At 39.5% G+C, this 18,281-nt stretch overlaps 1 protein-coding gene across 1 annotated transcript in view; it reads right to left on the reverse strand.

The window, feature by feature from the left end:
- Positions 1-612: 612 nt before the first annotated feature.
- Positions 613-18,281, reverse strand: part of LOC103592255 (metabotropic glutamate receptor 1) — a 320,831-nt gene continuing 303,162 nt past the window's right edge. The window contains exon 6 of the mRNA XM_008574901.1: positions 613-729. Coding sequence (XP_008573123.1) covers positions 663-729 — 67 coding nt within the window. The 3' untranslated portion in view covers positions 613-662. The remainder of the gene's footprint in view (positions 730-18,281) is intronic.

Genomic DNA, 18,281 nt, shown 5'->3' on the forward strand with positions numbered 1-18,281 from the left:
TGCTGGCGGCCGGCAGCTCCTCCTCTTCCTCCTCCAGTTCGTCTTCCTCAGTGTTCCCTTCCCGCTCATACACGTACTCCTGGAGGAGCTTAAACCTCTCGCTGTCGTCCTCGTCGTCTTCGGGCGGGGACACAGGCTCCTCCCTGAAGGTGCTCAGTTGCAGCGGCAGCATCTGCAGGTGCTGCGGAGGTGGCGGGGGCGGGTACAGGGACCGCAGCCCGTTCCCCGGGCCGCCAGGGCCCGCCAGCACCGCGTGGAAATCTGGGATCCCGGTGCTGAAGTTGCCGAGCACGCCCTGGAGCTGGTCCATCAGGGATTTCTGCTGTGGCGGCGGCTGCTGCTGCGGCTGCTGCTGCTGCTGCTGCTGCTGGAGGGGAGAGGGCAAGCCCTTGGGGATGACCGGGGGGTCGGCCAGGAACAGGGGGGTCTCCTCTGCGGTCAGCTGGGGCGGCAGAGGCGGGGTGGTCACCGCGGTGGGCACGCGCCTGTGCACCACCATGGGAGGGCTGCTGGGAGGGCTGAAGCGAACCGGCTGGGCGTCGTCCTCCTCCTCCACGTTGTAAAGGGTCTTGGTGCTGGTATCTGAAAAGGTCAGGCTCTTGCCTGAGCCTTGGTAACTTTTAGTGAGGGGTTTGATGACGGCCGTTTGGTTGCAGGCCGTCTCACTGGTCTTCACGTGCACAGAGAGGCGGTGCCACATATGCTGTCCCTTGGGCACCTGTCTTCCACCTGGTTCAGACCATGACACAGACTTGCCATTAGAACTATAAATAAAATAGAGATGGATTTATTTGCAGATAGATCATGCAAACAGGATCATATACATACATATAAATCCTACGCAAACCAACTCAGTGCCATGTACCTGCCCCCTCTCCTGTGGACCTTTCCTCTGCACCCCCAACCTCCCCTTATTAGAAATCAAACACCTAAAGCTGCAGTTACCACAGGCTGCCTTTGAAACGGCAACAGGTGAGTCCATCCCAAGCCAAGGAAGGAAATATTAATCCCTGAAAAACGTTACTGGGAAGAAAAGCCAGTCTGTGGCACAAACAGCTATTTTCTAAGGCAATGATGAAATTGTTGCTCAATGCAAGCTTCCAAGAGATCACCAAACTGATGGAAGAAAAAAAAAATTAAGAAAAAATCTTAGTTACACATGGATAACAGAACATAGTGATTATAGTCCCCAGGACAAATTAAGAGCCACAAATAAAGCTACTTTCATTGTCCTGTGGGATTATTAAATAGATCCTCTCAGTTGCCCATTCTCGTGTTTCCCATTACCACAGTGGGATGATCATACACATGGCACCTGCATGGAAGAGAACAAAAACAGATGACAGGAAAACCCACATCTACGATTGACTTAAGTGTCTCATAACTTCGGATTCCCGACACATACCATGTACCACAATTCACATAAAGACCCAGATTCACAGCAGCTATTCTGGGGTTTTCACATTGGGAACCTTTGACTAGGTTTGTTTGAGAAGACATAGAATGGAGAAGCCCAGCAAAACACAAGTGCACATTTCCTGCCTTAGTCCTCAGGCATAGTGTGATGCAAATAAGGAAAAATTAAGATTCAGGCAAAGCAGCAGTTACTGAGACAAAGACTCCTGCCTGGCTCTTTCCTCACTGAACAAGCCATAGTGAAGAAAAATCTTAGGGCACAGGCAGTCTTCCAGTCTTATCGCCAAGGAAGGAAATATTAATCCCTGAAAAATGTTACTGGGAAGAAAAGCCAGTCTGTTGCACAAACAGCTATTTTCTAAGGCAATGATGAAATTGTTGCTCAATGCAAGCTTCCAAGAGATCACCAAACTGATGGAAGAAAAAAAAAATTAAGAAAAAATCTTAGTTACACATGGATAACAGAACATAGTGATTATAGTCCCCAGGACAAATTAAGAGCCACAAATAAAGCTACTTTCATTGTCCTGTGGGATTATTAAATAGATCCTCTCAGTTGCCCATTNTTTGAAACGGCAACAGGTGAGTCCATCCCAAGCCAAGGAAGGAAATATTAATCCCTGAAAAACGTTACTGGGAAGAAAAGCCAGTCTGTGGCACAAACAGCTATTTTCTAAGGCAATGATGAAATTGTTGCTCAATGCAAGCTTCCAAGAGATCACCAAACTGATGGAAGAAAAAAAAAATTAAGAAAAAATCTTAGTTACACATGGATAACAGAACATAGTGATTATAGTCCCCAGGACAAATTAAGAGCCCCAAATAAAGCTACTTTCATTGTCCTGTGGGATTATTAAATAGATCCTCTCAGTTGCCCATTCTCGTGTTTCCCATTACCACAGTGGGATGATCATACACATGGCACCTGCATGGAAGAGAACAAAAACAGATGACAGGAAAACCCACATCTACGATTGACTTAAGTGTCTCATAACTTCGGATTCCCGACACATACCATGTACCACAATTCACATAAAGACCCAGATTCACAGCAGCTATTCTGGGGTTTTCACATTGGGAACCTTTGACTAGGTTTGTTTGAGAAGACATAGAATGGAGAAGCCCAGCAAAACACAAGTGCACATTTCCTGCCTTAGTCCTCAGGCATAGTGTGATGCAAATAAGGAAAAATTAAGATTCAGGCAAAGCAGCAGTTACTGAGACAAAGACTCCTGCCTGGCTCTTTCCTCACTGAACAAGCCATAGTGAAGAAAAATCTTAGGGCACAGGCAGTCTTCCAGTCTTATCAACTTTTATCTTCATGGGACACTCATAAAACCAGCCAAATAAAATTTTTCTCTGAAGAAGAAATAAATGAAATGAGATGTACTATGTGCATACACCACAAATTCTGTCCTGTATGTTGTAATGAGTCTGGTCTTACTTTTGGACTCTTAGCTTATTTTCTGTAAAACTTTTAGCAGATGGTGGTACCTTACCATAACATTCTATTAATAACAGCAATATTAATACTTAAATCAGGAAATAATTTATTTTTCTATTTTTTAAAAGAGTTTGTTTTTTTCTCTTTTCCCATTAATGCAACAGAGAAAGTAGCACACTAATAACACATTTGTGCCATTAGAAGGAATAGGAAAATGAACATTTTTTTCTTAGGTGGAGATGTGAAACAGACTATTCCACACCATAGTCTTCTGTTCAGAAAAAAAATGAACGAAATGATCAATAGTTAACAATGTTTTTTTAATCATTTTGAAAATAGAAGAGTGAATACTTTAAAAATTATGTGTGTCACATTTATGAGGGTGATATTTGACATAATGTTTTATAATTCTGAGAAGTGAAGTGAGCCAAATAAGTACAGATTAGTATAGAAAGTCTGATACTGAGTATGGAAATTCTGGATACAAAGGCTCTAAAATAGATATAACAGCTAAAATTTGACTTCATTACTTGGGAAAAAAATGTGTTTCCTCCATCTATCTGATAATCTATGCTGTATTTTTAATTGTCTAGGAAAAAATCTCATCTTTGAACTATTATACCAAAATTAATATTTCTCTCAAATATATGCTTAATACATTATCTGAGCATGTATAAGTGCTTATAAAAGCTAAATTTTTGATTTATTGACATCCATGCTCTCTTGTTAGAATAACTGACCCTCTTCTGGGTAGAACAAATTCAAGAACAAGACGGTGGTGTCCCTGGCAAGAACAGGCAGTCAACCGGCCAGCCAAAGGCAACACCGGAATTCACACTTTCTCTTCTGAGTTTAAAGCTCTAGGTAAGCTCACCTCCCATTCATCTTTCTCAGTGGCTTCCGTCCACCACTCTGCACATACTATTCCTCACTTCTTGCATTCAATATGCCTCTTCCAGAAGAAATAAAACCTATTTGCTTCTTACCTTCCTTCAATATGCCTTGCTATGCCATCCAACCCAATGATTTTGATCACTTTCAATTGCGACGGAATAACTTTTTCCTTCGCCAAATGCTTACCTCTCAAGGTACATAAAGAAAATCTTTAAACTAAAATGCTATCGTGTGTCTTCATTTAGTTGTGTGTGTATGTGCTTTAAAAAACCACAGGTCCCTCAAGAACTAGTCTGTACCTAATTGAACCAGCAGGCTTAGATTCCCTAATAAAATATTGCCCCAGTATCCACATATACTGGTAAAAATGTGCCTTTGTATTCCTGGGAAACACTAAGGTACCTCACTCACTCGGCTGAGCTGTTTTCCTCATTGAGCAGGGATTCTATGCAGGCCTCTTTCTAAATGACACACTTCCATGTGTTAACAATGTTAGTAATCATCGTGCAGACAGATATAATCACAATTTATTTCTGTTTTAATCAAATCCAATGTTTATTCTGTGATGGGAGATTTTCACCATGGTTGTCAAAATTAGCAGCTTTCCTTCCCCTCAGAGTCTTGCCCTAGATTAGCTGTAAAGCACTGTTTGTTTAATTAGGAAACATCTAATGTCCCAGGGCATTTATCAAATTGAAAATATTAGACTAATCCTATTTTTTCAAGGACAAAATAAATTGCCTCCTAAAAAAGAGATGGAAGAAATACATCACCTCATAGAAATTGCAGCACAGAGTGTAAACTTTGGTCCTTCAGGACTAGTCATTTCTAACTTGTGGTTCACAGACAATCTCAATGGTTCATGAATCTACACGTGCATTAAGCATTGCCTTTAGACTGAATAAAGATTATGTCTTTGTAGACAGTGTGCTGCTATTTTTAAACATACGTAGATGCTGTTATGATAAGGTGTGTTGTTAGATACAAGTATAACTACTGAGAAGTTTTTTTTTTGTGCTCCATATTCAAATGGCCATTAACAAATGTACAATGACTATCATAGTTTCAGATGAAGGTTGGTTAATCATTTTGGTGTGAAAAGGGAGTATCCCATTTGAAAAGGTTGGAAACCCATTGCAGTGTTATTAAGAAGAAAAATATATATAAGAGATGGGACAACAAAAAGGAATAAATGCCTTATAAAAATGCAATATCACTGTAAAATAAGATCTATGTTTATCCCAGATACCTTTAATAGCTTCTGCTTCGGCCACCAGCTTCTTCCTTCTAGTGTTTAATTTTATTCAGTTTCCTAATCTTAGGAAAAGCAACCCTGTTTAGGAAATACTACATAATTGTCACAAGGCACCCACTCCTTCTGGCTTTAACTTGAAAAGACAGAACTCAGGCCTAAAACAATCTCATATTTGAAGACCGAATGCAGCAGCATTGGGGTATATATATTGGGTGGCTAAAGATATTTATTGATATTAAAGTTATTGGAGGAAATCACTGTTAAGCCTAGAGGAACTAGATATGTATAGGATAATGTACAGTTACAGGCAGGCCTGAGGCTGCAGCTACAGCTACAACAGGTTCAGGATTTTGCTTTGGTTTTTCTTTCATTAGATAAGTAGCACAATGCTTCCATACAGAAAACCCAATATTTACAGCACTTTAGAGAAGAGTTGGGAGTGGGTGGTATAAACATATTAGTTATATCTGTGGCATTCAGAGTGATCCTGTCTGTTTTATTTGTTTCAGTAAGTACTAGTTACATCTGCAGAGTATACTGTTCTTGCTCCAGACAGGTCTAAAATGGGAATAACAACGGGTGGGTGTTTGAGATCAGGAGGGAAGCATCCTGCACAAGCTGCCTGAAGGGGAAACTTACACAACACCTGTCTCCCTTATGTCCAATTCAAGTGTTTGCCACTAGGCTTAACAAATTCACAACAGATATAAGGACAGTATCCAGAGAGCCCACAGACAAGGCAAGACCTTCACATAAGGAAGCAAGCCTCACTCCTTGGAACCTGAGGAGGTTACATTTGTTTTCTCTGAAAGTGAAAATGGAAACAGAAGACACCACTGAGTCCCAGCAGGAAGAGAATGGCTCTTCCAAGAAAAGAAACCAAAATCTCCAGGCTTCAGGACAGTTCTGTTGCGGCCACTATAGCTGCAGCTGGGACATCGGCCTTTCAAGGAAAGGATGACATTGCCCCCACCAAGACTCCTCAAAAGAAATGCCAGAGGAGGACGTGCAGCTGTCCAATTACTCTCACCTCCATCTGCCTCAGCCAACTGGTACCAGAAGGCAGACTCAGAAGTGGTTTTTGTAGAATCTCAGGCATAGGAACTATTTGAAACCTTTTGAATCAGAATTTTGTTTTCCCAAGCAACCCCAAATTAGTCTTGAATACACAGGACTTCCACTGACTTCAGTTCCACGTAAAAAGATTTCCAGAAAAACTTGCATATTTAGTATGTAGTCTCAAACTTGGGGGCCTACCTACATATAATTAAGATTTCTCACCTTTTTGACTCATCATTAGTTTTAAGTTAGAGAATCTCTGAATGTGCTTTTGAAAACAAATGTTTTCTAATTATTTAAGAACTTAGTACTTTCTGTTGAATTAAATCTTAAATAGCATTGTGAATTTTACCCTCTTCCTCTTTGATTCTAACCTCATATAAGCTAGTAAGAGAACCATTGGCTTGCTGAATTTTATAATATTACCAAGTCTAAATATATGGTCCTCCTTTTAGAATCTTTAGATCAATTTCATCCTACATACTCAAGTTTTGTGTCAAAAGATAAAAGACAACACAAAAAATTAGTTTTTCCTGCATGAATCATGAATCAATAAAGAAAAAAACATTCGCAGTTTAAAATTACCTCATCCAAGTCAGTGAAGTACAGAAGGCCCCATAAACTTTGACTGAGTATAGGGTCTGCTATCCTGAGAAACTGCCAAATCTATTTCAAACTAAAGAGCAGGATTCTGATGGTTACTAAACTTTTTCCAAGTAAATTTTAAATAGTCTTTGATTCAACCTAATTGTGATTACTGGGTGACAAAAGAAATTCTCATACCAAAGTTTATTTAAGACATTGTGTTGGTACCAGAACATTGCTTTAGCAGAGATATACCAAATGTAATTATATTCTTTCAGGAAGTATAGATGAGCCTAGATTATGTTTTCTTTGAAGGAATTTCATGTTGAGCATTATCCTTTCATCTACGTTCCATGCTACCCGATCTATAATTTTAATAGCAAGCCATTTGATGCTCCCCAGCATGGACTACCTGGAGTCCACACAATTTGCCCTGGAAATGTAGGGCAGCTGCATTGCTCTGCTGGGATTATTCTTCAGGGACAGGATAGACCTAGACAGACCATAATGGTCTAGTAGGCAGCTTTATTTCCATCACTAGTCCCTTTGCCTTGCCTGTTCACAAAATCAGTGGGAACTGAAGTCACATACAAACATATCTATCTATCTATCTGTCTGTCTGTCTGTCTGTCTATCTATCTCTCTCTCTATATATATCCCCCCCTCCCCCAGGAACAACCAAAGGCTAAAAATACCCAGTCCTTGACTATGACGCACAGCTTTAAAGCTACTGATTCTTTCTGATCCTTTATGGTCTGGAGAAGGAAAGCTTGAATACATCCTAGTCTGAAAGTACTTAACAGCCAACCTGTTACCTTTGTTAATTGTTACGTTATTATTTTTGTCATCCACCAAGGATGTACCACGGATTCTTTCTGATCCTTTATGGTCTGGAGAAGGAAAGCTTGAATACATCCTAGTCTGAAAGTTCTTAACAGCCAACCTGTTACCTTTGTTAATTGTTACGTTATTATTTTTGTCATCCACCAAGGATGTACCACATACAGTCTTTACTTTTGCTTTTAGGCACTCACCTTTAAGTCATGAAATGTCAGTTGACTCTCCTTTCTCTCCGGCCCTGCTGTCATGACAGTTCAAGAACATCTACCCATTCCCATCAATCCCTTTTGACAGGCAGCCAGCAGCTGTCACAGTTAGGATCTCCTTGTAGTGTCCTTGGTCAGACTCAACCCGTGGTGCAAGAAATATCTCCTTTGACTTGGAAGAATTACAGAGAATTCATCCAACATGCTTGAGTAGTTCTGACCTAAATGTGCAGAGGCCTCCAAGCTACTACCTGAAACATACTGGCATGTCTCTCTAAGAATCAGTATGATTTGGTGGAGACTACATCCTTTCCATTGGGGCTTTTAAAAGGAGTAGCAGAAAGGTAGACCACAGACTTCCCAATGCACTCCACTGAGTGAAGGGAAGAGATGCTAGGTCCCCCACTCACCAGCCTCTAAGGCCAGCATCAGTAACACACATTTGAACAAATTACACTCTTCTCATCTGAAGAGCTATTCAAGATACAGACACCGCATCAGTGGGCTCCCTTCTGCTGCAGGAATGTGTACCTTTGACTCTCCCAGGAGTTTGAAGGGCTGTAAAGGAACAGCTGAAAATGACCACAGACTCTGTGTACAATGAATTGAACATGGTCTATGTTCTTTTGTTAACTTAAAGAGACACTGTCAAGATCTAAAAGTCAAAAATGGGACCAAACATGCACTGTTTTTATCAGATGGAAAAATCTGATAAAAATCACGCAGAATGTTGGGAAAACGACTACTTTTCATTTCTTGTAAAACCCACTTTTTATGGGACTCACAAAACTTTTGTTTTGTGCTCCCCAGGGCGTGGGAGGCATCCAGCAGAGGCTTAGGTTGGCGCCCACCCCCTCAAACTGACATTACAGAACTCTTTCATAAATTTAAGCTATGGCTTTTACTTTAATGCAGACAGGAGCACTTCAAACATTTGTGCAACAGCAAAACGGCAAAGAAAAGAAAAGAAAAGAAAGAGCTGTGTTTGCCAAGGAGAAGCTGACAAATTTAAGAAGGAGGAAAATTCACTTTCGAGCTTATGAGTAGGAGTCATGAACAAAAGTGAATCTCCAGAATTGGAAAAAGTGTTGCATCAAAACATAAAAAAAAAGCAAAATGACAAAACTAACAACTTGACAGTGTCCTTTTAAGAACGATGGACAGTCAAATTAAGGCAGTTGTGCAAACCATGGCACGTAAATGAGTTCTTCATTCTTGATGGCATGCACCACATCTGTTTCCATGTTAGAAAGTGGAAAAACCCAGGAGAGAGAAAGCAAGGAGCAAACCACTATATTTTCCATGCAGCTTCTCTTACACATTCACTGCAGTGTGGGGGTTTTCAAAGCTGCACATGTGCCGACGGACATTGGCTGGTGGGCGAGAATTCTGGCTGCCTCTTCCTGAAGATTGAAAAGAAAAAGACACCCAGTGAGTGAGTGGTTATACATATGGTGATTACACCACTCAGGCGGTGCCTGGTCCTGGGGCAGGGCCGGGCCTGGCTCCTGAGCCTTTCTCCATGTTGTTGCCTCCTCTGTGTCCTGTATGGACCCTGTACTGCCTGGCTGCTTCTTACTGCCAGGCTCATTTCCAGAAGCCATATCAGTGGAGTGCATTATTTCTTTTACCTTGCAGGATCATCTTTTTCCAAGTGGCAGATGCTTTCCCTGCTGTGCATGTGTCATCCCAGATGGGTTCTCTCCCTCCACTATCGACACACCATGCCTGGTGGCGTGGACTCCACCTCCACTAATATTGACATAAGCTGGATTTATATCTGACACCGTGGCTTTTAATTGATTGCACTGGTAATTTCCCTCCATGTTATGTCATCATAAAAGCATTGCTGTCGTTTTATATAAAGTCACAATTATCTCTTGGCATTCACAAGATGGAATATGTCTAATGGTGGAGAGAAGAGGAGTGGCAGGAGCTCGCCTGTTGAGAGAAGAGAAATCTGCCACAGGTGGAGAATGTCACCTCATTCTGTGGTTGGATATTTCCTTACACAGCAAATAGAGTGAGTTGCTCTTTGTGCCATTTTGTCAAAGGGAGAAGAGCACTGGCTAGACAAGACAAGGCTGACGGGGCAGCCATGGGTTTACCCAGGAATCAAGCAGCACTTCAGAGGATGGTGGGATAAAGCCATCTAGCTGTCATGCCACATAATAAGGCTGCCTGTCATAGAAAAGAATTTTAGGAATAAATTACTAACAGTGAACCATCAGAACATGCTACGGGTGGTATATGTGAGATTGGTTGAGTTGGGGGGAATCTCCCATGTTAAGGAACTCTGCAGTGATGTGGTTCCCCATAGCGCTTCCAAAAAACACACAAATCCTCTCTATGAGTCAGCATTTGGCCATCCACCCCAAAGATTCTGGTGACTAACTACCCAGTGTTAACCAGAAGAGGACCACAACAGCTCCTGGCAAGTAAAAGGCCTTTCCCCTCTCTCTTTTCTTTTTCCCATCAAAGCAGACAGAGGAGTAAAAACTCTGAAGAAGGAGGGGGAGGAGATACTGCAGGAGCAGACAATGCCCTTTCCCATTCCAAGTCTTTCTGGCAGGTGCTGAGAAGAAAAAAAGTGAGTTTGAAATTTTACGTAAATATGGCAAGAGAGCTTTTCACTCCATGAAAGCAAGGGATCTGATCTGAATTTATTAGGTGGGAAAATATTTTTTATTTCACAGTTGAATGCAACAGAGAAAAAAAAACTGATCAATATATGTATTTCCATCAAGTCTGGGCCATTCAATAAAACATTTAAAAGTGCATGATCTACTCAGAATAATTTGAAATCCTCAAGCAGAAATAGGAACTTGAGACACCTTGGTGTAACTTTATTACTATTCCAACAATCCATTTATTTAAGAAAATTAGACAGAGACAATGTTTGCTATTGAACCTGCCAAAGAAATTTGTCTCTGACATTCAATATGCCCACCTGAAATCACAAAAATCATTAAAACAATGAAAACATTAACAGAGAGATAATCAGGAATTAAAGCATGTTTGAATATATAAATGAAGTTAGTAAGAAAGAGTATTTAATCTCTAAAATAATATTAAAACAACTTCATTTCTCAAAAACAGGTCAGAAAATACATTCAAGGTATTTGGCTTTGCCAAACTGCCTGCATTCTCTTGAATCCTTTAATTAATTCTACTTTTGGATGAATATATGCAGCCTGGTCAAATGGTGCTGGGTTCGAGGGTCCTGGCAGGTCCAGTTCGAGGGCCTGCTACCAGTAGAGATAGACACACATGGTACCTTCTTCCCATGAGCCCCACACTTCATGTTTAGTGCTCTCTGATCATCCTGAAATTTGCAATAATTTTATCTTGCAATTGGTGTTTTGTAAGTGATGGTCTATGGGAAAATGGAGCATGTGCTGGGGGCTTGGAGCATCAGCCCACGAATGCTCCCACGGTCCAGCCTCCCTGCCTTCCCTGGACAGGTTTTTGGCTTTCTGCACTCCTGCCCCTGGGTCCCAGCCTGTCCAGACTCCCACTATCTGCCCCTGTCTGAGGATCACCATCATTTCCACTGAAAGCAGGGGCCTGGCACATGCACCGGGAAGATCAGGGTCTGATGCATGTTCCCTGTAGCATTTCGAGGTAGCAAATGGCAGTGGCTGTGTCCTCCCTGGACTAGCAATGCCACTGCACGTTTGGCAGGCAACACAGCAGGTGCGAGCCTCTGGCCCATCCTCGATCCAGATTCCTCCGGTATCCCTGCACTGTTGTTGTCATACCCTTGGGGCTCACCCACCTAACGCGAGCTGGGGCAGGAAGAACGTGGGAAGGGGAGGTGACTGGTTCAATCTCCCCATAGCATCTGTCCTGTCACTTGCTGGAGGGAACCTGCTAGTCATGTACGGAGTCACAGAATGGGGTCTGCAGCACCTGGAAGGGACTGCATTTCCCCTGAGAACACCCCACAAAGAAGCACGGTATTTAATGGCGAATAACAAAACACCACGTTAGATGATAGGTTGAGAGAAAGACTGTGGAAGAAAGGAAAAAGCTTCGTATTGTAGGACTTTTAATACTCTTCCCCACCCCCCATCTCTACACCCTCTGTTTGAACCAGGGGCTCAATGTTTTCATTTTGCACTGGGCTCTGCAAATGATGTGGCTGGTTCTACCTGCTGGGGATGTGTGATGACAAAAACAAGGAGGAAATGTCTTTACAGCCTAGAGACTTGATGCACTGACCCTGGTACAGGTACACAGAGTGTGCCATGCCTGGGCAGCATCTACACTTCTGTGTCTCCTGGGAACTGGGACAGGAAGCTCCATGGTGTCTGTAGCTGACACTAGCTTTTGGAACTACTTCTGCAGTTAGTGGACAGTTCTGTGCTTCATTTTGGGTTTTCTGCCATATTGACAGACAAACTTCACACAGTAACTCTAAGTTACCCCAAAGCCACCCTAATCAACTATTGATTAGGATAGTTGAAAAAAATAGAGCATCTCCTTCACAGTCCCACTTCCTCTTTCACTTTACATTAAACCGAAATGTAAATGATCACTGTGTACAGACAATGCTTTTATGAAAGGGGTGGTTTGTTAAAGATTACAGGCCAAGCCTTGGAAAATCTGATGCCAGAGTGGCCATTTCATCAACTGCATAAAAACTGAGAAAAGGAGCTTGACTTCAGGGTATTTTTAGCAATTGTAAAACCACATATTCAACCAACCACAGATTTAGCAAGCCAGAGTACAAGCTTGAAGGGAAAATGCAGCATATGGGGGCCTGTCAAATATAAGTCCCAAATCTGTGCTTGAATCCTTCGGCAGGAACTGTGGATTTAAAGAAACCCCAGTGATGGAGTTTGGATGTATTGTCCTCCCAGAACTCATGTGGAAATTTGATCCCCAATGTGGCAGTGTTGGAAACTGATTGAGTCATGGGGTTGGATCCCTCATGAATGGATTAGTGCTCTCCCTAGGTGGGGGGATTAATGGGTGAGTTTTTGCTCTATTAGTTCCCATGAGAGCTGGTTGTTTAAAAGACCCTGGCACTTCCCCTCTCCCTCTCTTGCTCCTCTTGCCATGTGATCTGCTTGTACCCACAGGCTGCCTGCTGCTTTCCACCATGAGCAAAAGCAGCCTGAGGCCCATGCCAGATTCAGATTCAGGTTCACCCCAGAATCATAAGCCAAATAAACTTCTGTTTTCTATAAATTATCCAGTCTCTCTGTTATAGCAGCACAAATGAACTAATACACCCAGTTTAGTTAGAAAGATTTCTCTTCAACTTCTTCCGAAAGTGAAAGGGTATTTCTTTCTTTCTCTTTCCTTACTTCCTTCCTCCCTCACTCCTTCCTTCCTTTTTTGCTTCCTTCCTTCCTTCTTTTCTCCTTCTTTTTTTCTTCTCTTTCTTCTTTTCATAAAGTCACCTCTGTCAAATGCTGATGGATTGTGCATAGCTTTTTCCATTGTCCAAATAACTTTTCTTTATACAATAGCCTATCTCTCTTTGTGTATATTTAACTCTGTATGACTTCGTTTTAGTGTGTTATTTTATTTACCTTGGATCACCCACACATCAGTTTTTACACCAGGATTTATTCTTTAAGTGACTTGAGAAGTTATTACAGACAAATTTTACTCAGTATGATGTTAGAAATGAGATCCCTGGACAAGGAGTCAGGAAATTTGGCACTCTCCAATCACATGATCGCCTCTTTCAGACTCAGTTTTTTCATCCAGAAAGAAAGACTGTTGAAGATACATAAACAAATGCTCAGTATCACTCAGCATCAGGGAAATGCAAATCAAAACTGCAATGAGATATCATCTCATCCCAGTCAGATTGGCTATTATCAAAAAGACAGAGAATAACAAATATTGACAAGGATGCAGAGAAAGGGAAATGCTTCTACACTGTTGGGAGGACTGTAAATTAGTGCAGCCATTATGAAAAACAGTATGGAGGTGTCTCAAACAACTACAGATAGAACTGCCATATGATCCAACAGTCCTACTACTGGGTATATGCTCAGAGGAATGGAAATCATCATGTTGAAGGGATACCTGCACTACCATATTTATCCCAGCAATATTTATAATAGCCAAGAAATGGAACCAATGTAAATGTCCATCTATGGATGATTGGGTAAGGAAAATGTGGTATATATATACTCAATGGAATATTACTCATCCATAAAAAAGAATGAAATTCTGCCATTTGCAGCAACATGGATGAACTCAGAGAAAATTGTGTTAAGTGAAATAACCAGGCACAGAAAGAGAAATACTGCATGTTCTCACTTATAAGTGGGAGCTGAACAATAAGTTAGTGAATAAGAAAGAAAGAGAGAGAAATAAATAAAAAAGAGAGAAACAGCAATCACAATACTTTAAAATTTCAAAAAGAGAGAACAGAACTGAGGTTATTAGAGGTGGAAAAGGGGGAGGAGGAGGGGAATTAGTGAGAACTTGGTTAAGGGTCACAAAGAATGATTAAGTTTTGTAAAGATTAGTACACTAATTATCTTGATTTGATCATCACACATTTTGCACAGGTATTGATAGTCAACTCTGTACCCCACACATATGTATAATCAGTTATGTTTCAATTTTTTAAAAAAGACTGTTGATATAGTATGTGTGAAAATGCTTACCAGTAGCAAAATGCTATTCCAGCTTGAGCCAATACTATTAGTACCCTTTCTCTGAAGGGTGGAGAAACAAAAGACACAGACAGAAGACCCAGGTATTTTAAATTTAAGTGTGTATTTAGGTTAGACTAATTCATAGTATTGCAAACGTCATTTCACTTAACTCTTTGATTTCAGCCACTTTCTTTACTCAAGAATTTTGATAACTCCTAGTAGAAAATAAACTGAATTCCATTTTCTCTCTCTCCTAGATTTTTTTTTTTTGGGGGGGGTGGTCAGAATCAACACTTGTGATGTTGAGTGAATGTGTCAGGAGCAGATCAAGTTACTTGTCAAGTTAGTTGTCTTTGGTAGGTTTGGAAGTGAATCTACTTTTAGCACAAATAAAATGGTCTGTACAATTCCAGATGGTCAGTCTTAGGGATATATAAAGCTCACCATGGAAATAATAATATGGCAGCTGCCCAAAGTAATCACAAAAAATGACAGCAACCACTCAAGACCATTTCAGCAGAATATGATCTATATTTTGCTGTTGTTAAAGATAAATAAGATAATTTGTGCCTGTGATTGCTTTCAAGAGACAAATACATTTTTCTATTATCTAAATTTTAGTATTTATTTCTCAGCATTTATTTATCAGAGTGGAGAAATGGAGCTCTGACTGTGTGTTGGTCCTCTGTAAATGGTCATTTCTTCCACTCTCCTTTTTAACACATGCATGTCTACACTAAGGTGTAGACTTATATAAATACACTTTATATAAATATTCAATGCAGTTTCTCTAGATAGATGTAACACATTGCTTCATTTTAACATTCTTACCATTATTAAGATTTGTAAACTAATAAGAGACTATAGAAATGACTTAATAAAATTCAATTTAAATGCCACCACAGATTTGTCAGATATTAACATTTTGCCTTATTAAAATCACCCTTCTTTTGAAAACATTAAAAATATGTAGCCCTATGTATATTATTCTAAATACTAATCCTCTCCTTTTAAAGAGAAAATTTGGTATGTGCTTGGCATATTTTAATACTTCTACAACATGCATATGTGTTAATAAATAATATATCAAAAGTGTTTAGCATATTACTATAGTTATATACATGGCATCACCCTGCATTTCCATTCAGCAATTTCTCTTTTGCACAGTATTATATTGATAGGTAGAGTGCTAGTTCATTCACTTAAACTAAATTGAATAAATACCACACTATAAAAAAAAATTATTCTCTTACTGATGGCCATTTAGGTTGTTTTCTACATTTTGTTATTTTAGGAATACTGCAATAAACATTCTTAAGTCTGAATCCTTGCACACATATGGGAGAATTTTTCCCGTGGTATGTACGTAAAAGTAGAACAGGTGGATTATAGTGCATGCACACCCATCTTTCTTACATATTACCAAATTGCTATGCAAACTGTTTGTACAACTTCCCCTAGTGTGTGAAAAACCATATTATTCTTTCCAATTGTTTGATTCTTAGATATTTTAAAAAGTAACTTTTTATTATGAAAATTTTCAAAAATATTAGGTGTTGTCAGCCTGATGAATGCATTATAAAGCTCTCCATCAGTCATTTGTCTAATGGGTTTAGCAGTCATGAATGGTTATAATGTAGACCAATTATTTTATTATGAGACTATAAAATAGTGATAAAATTCTGTCATCCCTTCTGCATTTGTCTATTAGATTTCTTTTTAAAGAAGAACTTCCCCACATCAGCTATTTGATTTCTCTGACATAAAGTTCAAACAAAAAACACAAGCCAAATGGATGACTCTTTTTCTTAATTTACCAGTGTTCAGAATAATGGGTTGGTTTTCTAACATCCTCCATCAGTGGTTACTGTATCGTCTGTCTGCTTCTACTGTTTAATTGTTTCCCTTTCTTTTTTCAGTTATATGGTCCTATCTCTTGGCATGCATTTTGTATCAGAGGAGACAATGTTTCTAATATACATAAGATTATATAGAGGTTCTTGATAGTGTTTCTCTAGTATGTAGAGAACTGACCAACTCAATCCAATCAGTGACTGAGCTGAGTAAAAGTTGCTTTGCTGTTTTGATAGGAACCAGTCTACTACAGGGCATGTCCCTGTAGGGCTTTTAACAGAGAGCTTGGCAGTGCACTGGTACACTTTATCCAGGGGGTCTTTATCTCCTTCTTCTTTTCAATGATTTTTGAATTGAGATTTTTGGCCTCCTGCCACTCAGAACTTCAGAATTAGGCAAATATCTGGATGAGGAAACTTGACCACCACGTGTTAGAGTGTCTTTGTCACTCCATCCTCGTGTGATCACTGAAAGTCTCCTGTAGTTCTTTCCTCAAGTGAGTCTGTCTCCTCAGCACTGAAAAACTCCATGAAAATCTACTCTATTTATCAGAGGTTTTCAGCTTATCTGTTAACCTTCCTGACCCACCCAACTGCAGACATCAGCAAATGTTTTGAGGGAAGAAGCTGGACCAGCGGTGAAACTTCTCTTGCCTTTCATTTGATCTCTCCAGTCCTACGTGGCCACAAGATCTCTTCTGCCTTCTCTGCTCCTCTCCGTCCGTTGACTATGCGTGAGTCAACTCTGGAGATTGAGCCTCTAGCCAGTGCCCTGCACTGGCAAATGCCCCCATGGAAAAGCAATTGCAGATCATCTGCATGTTTCTCAGCTTTCCTCTCTCTGGAGTTTTAATCTCACGAATCCTCAAAAGTTCAGCAGCTCCCTGATTCTGTAAACAGATCATTTTTGTTTTTCACATTGCTTCTCCAATTATTCATGTTGGGAGCTGTTCTATCACAATCTATTCCATTCTAGCAAAAAGGAAAAGTCTTTTCAGAGTTCTTAATTTCTTATTTTTTTTTGCCAAACTGATGATTGTAAGATGGTATATTAATGTTTCTCCTACATCCGTTCTTTTAATTGTGTTTAGGTTTCCTCAACCTAAAGAATCCTTCCTCTTCAGAGAATCTTGTATATGTTTTCTTCGTGATTCTAACGTTTATCAAGTTCCTGTACAATTGACCCATTTGCAATATATGCATCTCTACTACCTCATCTCTCTTTTATGTGTCCCTGGTTTTTTAAATAACAAAAGAAATCATACTTTCTCATTTAATCAATTAATTTTAAGGGTAAAAGAAGTACTCTAATAATTATGTCATGAAAAAGGCATAAACTGGGACTTTCCTGGTTATACAAAGACATATGGCTACTCTACTATAAATGTTGAATGAGAGATTGAATAAATCAAAACAGGGTAGATAAATATTCTTAATGTAAAAATAAGACAGTCCTGAGTTTCTCCATTACTTTGATAACTGCAGGGATATCAAAAGTACTTACTATTTTTTATGAATTCCTAAATTTTTTTATTGTATATTTTAATACTTAAAATTGAAGGTGATAAAATTACCAGTGAAATTTAAATTTTAAAAACCTTAGTAAAAATAAAGTATGTATTTTTTTGTATGTGTTAAAATGAGGGTATACATAAAAATGTTAATGATGGTTTTTCTTTGTGTATTGGTATAATTGTAGGTAATTTTTATTAGCTTCCTTGTGCTTTCTTATATTTTCCAACTAGCCCACAATAATATTTATTAGTTTTTTAGTATGAAAAATAAGCAATAACTGTTATTACATAACAAAAACTATCATAACCTATAATTCAAGGTACGATTCCCTTTTCTCTTAGCTTTACCTCAATAATTAAGATATTACATGTGAGCTATTAACATTTTTTTGCTTATAAAAAGGAATAACATGAAAATTCTAAATATACATATTAAAACACTTAAGCAGCTACTAAGGAAACATGTCAAATTGAATTGATAGAATTTGGCAATTAATACGAATTTTTTTAAATGTTAACTAGCGTTAAAGTCTTTCTCATTTCAGAATTCTGCAGCAGAATTCAGTTAGGCTTTATGCTGTAAATA

This window comes from Galeopterus variegatus, unplaced genomic scaffold (assembly GCF_000696425.1).
Source record: "Galeopterus variegatus unplaced genomic scaffold, G_variegatus-3.0.2 Scaffold1115, whole genome shotgun sequence".
Taxonomy (NCBI): Eukaryota; Metazoa; Chordata; class Mammalia; order Dermoptera; family Cynocephalidae; genus Galeopterus; species Galeopterus variegatus.